General features: G+C 41.9%; 1 protein-coding gene across 1 annotated transcript in view; it reads right to left on the bottom strand.

The window, feature by feature from the left end:
- The window catches only part of LOC104958113 (glycosyltransferase-like protein LARGE1), a 37,475-nt gene that overhangs the window by 8,150 nt on the left and 21,985 nt on the right, over positions 1–7,340 (bottom strand). The window contains exon 2 of the mRNA XM_010785819.1: positions 5,246–5,432. Within this exon, the coding sequence (XP_010784121.1) occupies positions 5,246–5,351 (106 nt within the window). The 5' untranslated portion in view covers positions 5,352–5,432. The remainder of the gene's footprint in view (positions 1–5,245; positions 5,433–7,340) is intronic.

Raw genomic sequence — 7,340 nt, 5'->3', positions numbered from 1 at the left:
ATGCTTTCGGTGAAGGAAGAACCAACGCGGCCGCCGCCCGCACACAAACCCTAGTAACAGTCAGCCTTCTGGGTCGGTGCAAAGTAGAAGTCGGAACGACTACCTTCCTCACAGTGAGGTTTAGAGCTGCTATGTACGGGGTCGTAATAAAAAGAAATGTTGCCTAGTCCGCAGACAGGCAAACCGTCTCGTGTTCCACGTCTAACGCAGGTAAAGTCTTATTCCGCCCCCCCCCCCGCCCCTCTATTACTATATACTATACAAAATATTACAACCTAGCTCATTTCCGTCCTCAAACTTCACGAAACATATGACGTCCTACCGCCCATCGAACCCCTAAATGAGGTCGTCCCTTTCGATTTCGCACTAAATTGTGAACTACTATCAAAAGGTGTAAGTAATCTCAGTCTTATCACATTTCATCTTCTGGCTACCGCATCCTTCCGTAGCGAGTCTTACACCCACTGGTTAAACTGTCGCCAAGGTCCTGGAGCGGCCTAGCCAGTCTCCAGATCTCAACCCCATAGAAAATCTTTGGAGGGAGTTGAAAGTCCGTGTTGCCCAGCGACAGCCCCAAAACATCACTGCTCTAGAGGAGATCTGCATGGAGGAATGGGCCAAAATACCAGCAACAGTGTGTGAAAACCTTGTGAAGACTTACAGAAAACGTTTGACCTCTGTCATTGCCAACAAAGGGTATATAACAAAGTATTGAGATGAACTTTTGTTATTGACCAAATACTTATTTTCCACCATAATTTGCAAATAAATTCTTTAAAAATCAGACAATGTGATTTTCTGGATTTTTTTTTCTCATTTTGTCTTTCATAGTTGAGGTATACCGGATGAAAATTACAGGCCTCTCATCTTTTTAAGTGAGAGAACTTGCACAATTGGTGGCTGACTTTTTTGCCCCACTGTATGTGCTGAGATGCATGTTGCATAATGTTATTTTTTAATAAAATGTGATTTTTTTTCAACAACTCATTTGTATGTCTTAATTTACTGTATTTCTGTATACTCAAGCAATCTTTCTCTGCAGAAACCTCTATGTACAGAGCACAGATGAAAGTGCTTTAGATGTGTGTTATATTTGGTGCTAAAGTTTGCATTTGGTAAGTGTTTATGTAGTTTTGAGTGCAGTTCTTCACTTAGCAGGAGAAATTAGGTGTTTTGCACTTTGGGTGTGTGGTTTTGTGAATTGTGTTTAGTGTTCTGAGAAACTGAGCAATTTAAAATAAATGGTGTGTTAGCAATCGAGAAAAACTGTAAGTAAACGATCTGAGTACAACCCAGAACATTACATTTTATAAAGAAGAAATACGATCCTTTTACAACAAACACTATACGCTCTTTTTAGGGTTTTAATAACATTGTGATCCTGCTACTAGTAATCCCCCAACTTTGTGAAATATATTAATCTTTTTTTTAATGTAGTAACTGTAAGAGAGCAGTATACTGATTACCCAATCCCTGTAATCGTTTACAAACCAAGCCTATCAGTAACAGATAACATGCAGGTTAATATCACTGTTTAGAGATGTACCTATTGGGGATATGTGAACTATAAGGGACATTCAGTTGATTTTGATCAGAAGCTGGTATAATAATACATTGTTATCACCTGATCACATATCTATGTCTTATGACAGCTGAAAGAAGATGATTATAAAGGGATTACTCTGTGGTGAAGTGTTAATGGCAGCTCTGCTCAGTCTGGTGTGCAGAGTGTCAGTGAGGGAGCACCTTGCTGCTGATCATCTGACGCTCAGCTCCGCCCCGCTGCTCCAGTCTGTACGCAAAGCGGCGGCTCCTGTACAACTCAACGCGCGCTCCCCAACACAGGCTGCTCTGCACGAGGCGGAGACGGACTCGAGTTATCTGCTTTGAATAAACAAGGGCTCCTGTGGTGTCTGCTTTCCAATGCATCAGTGATGAGAGTGTCCGGGAGGAGAGACGACGCACGCTTTTCTTCTGTGTGGACGGGGAGACAAAAGTGCGCTCCGTGGTTCAGCATCATCCTCCTCATCCTCCGCTCCTCAGATCATACCTAAGAGACACGCCGACCGAAACCCGACACCCCGAGCGAGGTAACCACATTTCCTTAACATAATTATTGTACTTTGTCGCTCCCGAAATCCACACACACACACACACACACACACACACACACACACACACACACACACACACACACACACACACACACACACACGAGATATTCCTTTATGCAACACTTCAGTCTCCAGCCTCCAACAAAGGGATGTTTTTTTTTAGTTCACGGGCGATTAATTGTTCAATTGTTAAACTAGAATAAATCCAGTGTCGTCTCGCAGCAAGCTGGCATTTTTATCGTTCATTCATGTGAGACGAGTTGCCTTGTCTTCTCCCTGCTGATCACATTTAAATCCTCTGTAATAGAGTATTGATCTAACTAATTAAAAAGCTACATCCAATAAATTAGCTTTATAAGCTCCCGGGAGAACACTCTCCACTCGATCCTTTGGGGTTGTGCCATTAGAGATCTGCTTAACATCCATGTCGTAAAAGTTTGAGCTGGAATGAAGTTAAAGTAAGATCGTAAATTCGAACTGACATCAGTTCTGCCTGAGCAGTGGATGAGAAGACTGTATCTGGATGTTTTAAAGAATACATTCAAAGAGCAAACAAATGCAACTAATGGTAATTGGCACTGATGTTCTCGGTGAAGTGCAGTCTTGATGTGGCATTGTTCTTCTCCCCCCCTGATGAAATTCCAGCAGCTAACGTCACTGATGCAAATTGCCACAGGCTGTGCAATTCACCTTTAATTATGAGCATGTGGGTGTTGGCTTACTTGAGCTGCAGCATTTCTCAAAAGCATAACATGGTGTTTGAAAACGCATAGTCCTGTGGGAGAAGGGGGAACAAACGGCCCGTCCACACACAGGCATGAAAAAAATCTTGATGCTGGGCGTGTCTGAAGGTTGGCGATTTTTTGCGAGCATCGCGACCAACAACCAATCACATGAATCTCCCGCCCCCGACATACAAAGCAATAGCAATGTTAAAACGAAGTAAACTGGATATAAACTCCCCAAACGGGCGAAAACCTACCAGTTTCACCCACTGTCTCTGCCACCTCCCTCCATGCCTGGTTCCTCCGGTTTGTATTCCGGTAAATAGTTCTGGTCGTAAAGAACCGGGTGATTTGCTACCGTAATTTCTCGTTTGGAATATGAGGAAATGAACTGCGGTCTGGCTCTGATTTGATTGGCTGATGCCAGCTTCGAAAGCATCGGGAGCATCAAAAGTTGAACATTGCTCAACTTTTGATGCTCACGATGCTTGCAAAGCCATGCTCCGCTCCCCACAATGCAGTTCGGCGAAGATTAAAAATCTTCTACGTCACCCCATTCAAGTGAATGGGCGAAGCTTTGAAAGACTTTTTTCATGCCTGTGTGTGGACGGGCCGTTAGGCTGGTCAAATGTTTACATTGAGCAAATGTTTTGTGCTCTTCTACTCTACTTCTACTTTCAATGTTTGACACTGTGGCGTCAAGTACATAATGCAACAAAGGTGCCCTTGCAAAACATGCAGGAATAGGAAGGCAAGAATGCTGCGTCTTATCTTTAGTATGTTTATCTCTAGAGATATTTAGTGTGCACTCGAGTTTGTATACAGCTTTCTTACGGATAAACACAATGGTTCCATTCATCAGAGCCAGGAAGATGGATTTGCGGGTCGTTCTCTAGTTTTTTGAAACTTTGGATTTAGTCCAATCATGTGACGTTACAAGGAGCGTACAATTCCCAGTGCCACAGTAAGCACACAGATGGCTAAGCCTCACGTGAAGATGATAATGCAGCAGCTCAGAGTCTCATCAGTGTGGTCCAACTGCACGTATTGTTGCCTTCTGAATGACAGGCGTGACATATACGCAGTAAATATTTCAACACTACATGTATAAAAGACAGATGTATAGCAGTCATACTCATCCCTTAGAAAATGGCCCTGTATGTGGACAACAGTGCCCAAATACTTTAAAGCCTTAAGGTGTATTTCTGTGTCGATAAGAGCTTCTTCTGTATTAGCTCATTCAGACACAGCACAGAGGACCCTTGAGACTCGCCATCTCTCTCACTCTGTCAGACATACAAACACAACAGAGAGGAGAAAGAAAAACAAAGAGAAAATGGAGACAGAGCGGCGAAAAAGAGGTTAGAGATGGAGAGTGCGAAGTGTCAAAGGGAGTCCAAGGCAGGGAGAGCACATTGTTCTTGTCCAACACATTCAGCGCTCACCTCCAGCTGACGCTCCCTGTAGCGTGGGTCTTTCACAACTTATCACACTCCTAGAAATGACTCCCCAACGCCAGGAATTTACTGCCAAATCGAATAATTACTTTCCAGACTTTGGTGGCTATTGTATTATGGGAGCCTATTCACACTCAGAGTCTCCAGTGACTGTGACCCCAAGTCAAAATTGTCAATTTAATCATAATTAATAATGGCACTGCTGCAGCGTTTCAATCCTGCGAGTCAAAGTCATTAAAATGGCTCCAAGAACTCCTGGACTTTATCGTCTGCAGGAAGTAATCAAGTTTGGATAGGCCTCAGTAATTCATTAATATAGCACCTCCAGAAAATGAAAAGGAGGGAAGGGTGACTTTGTCCACAGGAAATTTGTTTCTTCAGACATTCTAGGACAAATCCTTTTGTTTGATAATCAGGCACGGTGAAAAGGTGCAAAAACAATTATGATGTTGATTCATTCCACATATTTATTCATAATTCCAATAGTCTATTTTTTCTTTGTAGTGGAATTGGTTTACATTCTGGAGATTTACCAAGGTGTTATTGTTTAATTGAATAAAGTCATGGTGGACGACAATTTAATATGCAGAAAGAAGTCCAATCATTTTACAGCAAAATAAATAAATAAACACATTTATTTTCTTTCTTCAGAAAAAACCATGGAATGCTCCATCATGGCATTATAATTTATATATTAGTGGAAAGAAGAAAAGTCTAGATTTCTGATGGTTTAAGTGTCCACAGTAAAGACAAGAAAAGGGAACAAAAACAAGAATAAAGTACAAGAGAAGGAAAGAGAATGACGGACACGGAGAGCTAGCCGACAGATAATTCAGCTTGGCGTTGGGTTCCACCTCAACCTGTCGGGGTTCCTCTTGCTATAATGACCGTCTCACTGCAGAGTTTCCCTTACTTCATTGTGAGTTTCTTCGTGGAGATGTGTGCTTACCTTGAAAGCTCCCGACTGACAGGTAAAGCCAGGTGAGTGCTGGGATGAAGAACAAGGCAAGAGAAGCCGCCAGGAACTTCCTGCGCCCACGACACATTCCCAGCATCCTCTGGACCAAAGCAAATGGAAAGAGAGGTGAAGTGACCTCTATGTGGGGAGCAGCTGTTGTCCAGGCTGATTCATCGCACTGGGGAAAGAAAAGAGAAGGAAAAAACATTCATTTGACATTCTGTACAGACAGAACTACAGCTGAGCATGGCTTCTGCTGTATCCAAAATAAAATACATCAGAACCTCTTGTGCAAACAATCACATTTAAAATGTTTGATCTATGATCGTTTTGGTATCATTAACTATTATTCATTCTCGGTCTGAAATGGAAACAATTTAGAATAAATAATGGAAAAATTATACAATTTACAGAATACGGAAAAGGCGTTTTCAATTCCCCAATTTTGAAATGGTAGGTCTGGAACACATAACGATTGGGGCACCATATTTGGTTGGGTTGCATCATGCTATGTAGTTGGCATAAAAACCAGTATCTTATCTCAAGTTCCAAAGAATGTCTTGACACCAGTTTGCTACTTATAATGAAAATACCCAGGGACTAGTTTGAAAAATGAGTTATGCAGGTATCACATCATTGGAGCGAGGAATTCATTAACATAATGTAATTTTACTCGCAAGGGACTAACAATGTCTTTATAAAAGCATTCCATTTTGGTTTAAACGGGTCATTGTGTTTCTTTCTCGCCAATTGTAGATCTGCACCTTTAAAGGTTTGAGCTGAAATTAGATAACCACTGGTACATCTAATTAGACAAGACAAATTAGGGATAGACATCGCCAAATGGTGGATCCATTCATATATAATTTAAACTAGACACTGAAACATATACAACCGCAAGCCCGAAGAAGTTCAACCCTTGTTTAAATAGATTCACGTTGCTTGAAAAGTTACATACTAATCTGACTTTGATGACCTAGACTAATGTGTCAATCCTAGTGTGATGCAGGGCAGAGAGTATAGAGGTCTCATTATATGATATTAGTCGAAATCCTCTTTCCGTTACAACCACATTTGTCCAATTACCCTGTTGACCTCAGTCGATTTCTAATCTTCACCAGAGACTGCCAAGGGATGAAACTGAATACCTCTGTGCGACACTTTGGAGGGTGGCATAAACACAAGACAGGATGCCAATTACCACCGAGTAGAATGCAATATAAAGTATTTCCAGCACTCTTCCCAGCACTTACTGAATCTCCAGGGATATTGTGGCCTGGGCAATGAGAAGGGCTCAGAGTGAGACAGGGTTAAGTGAGGCTAAAGAAGATTAAACAAGTCTCAAGTACGACAACCACTGGTTTGATAGCCGGACTATGAATCATTTCAGAGCTCCTTAGCCTTTGACCTCCGTTTGATATGAGCTCTCCACTGGATGCTGTGATTTACATTGCAAATGCTACACTAAAGCCATTTATTAGCATATTAAAGTGAGGTGTCATGCCATTGTGTACACTAAGTAGATCCAGTCATACAGGGATTAAGAGAGAGAAAAAGCATTATGTAGCAAAAAGGAGCTCAGACTGAGGAGCAGCAGCCGACTGAAGGAAACCTTTGTCATCAGCTATTAGCGTCTTTGCTAAAAATGTGGCACAGCTTCAACAGTTGTGACAGTTTTAAAACAGCAGCACAAAGACAGACAACGGGACAACTGTACAGTAGGACTATTTGGATGCACACCTGAATTAAGTAAATCAGGTCAAATCTGAAACCTGCTATACCTGAGACCTTGGTTTTGGTCTTTTTTGCTAAGGTAAGTTCCAAAAGAAGTTGAAGCAATGATCAGAGCTGTTTAAATTAGGGATGCCAGAAACTGACCATGATCAAATTCGAAAATCGGACAGCCCTGGCGAATATTATTATCGATTATTCGCCGCCCCCACTTTAGAACAATAGGCCGTACAATTCAAAGTGGTTCCACGAGGAACTCTTCTTTGAACGTGCCGCTTTGTTCATCTTTAGTTGTGTTGTTCTCACTGTTCTGTATATCGCCAACAAATCAATCGCACGTGTGACGGAGAGGTGG

This window comes from Notothenia coriiceps, unplaced genomic scaffold (assembly GCF_000735185.1).
Source record: "Notothenia coriiceps isolate Sejong01 unplaced genomic scaffold, NC01 NC01_scaffold00028355, whole genome shotgun sequence".
Taxonomy (NCBI): domain Eukaryota; kingdom Metazoa; phylum Chordata; class Actinopteri; order Perciformes; family Nototheniidae; genus Notothenia; species Notothenia coriiceps.
Note: the sequence above shows the minus strand (reverse complement) of the source record. Positions and strands in the feature narration are given on the sequence as shown.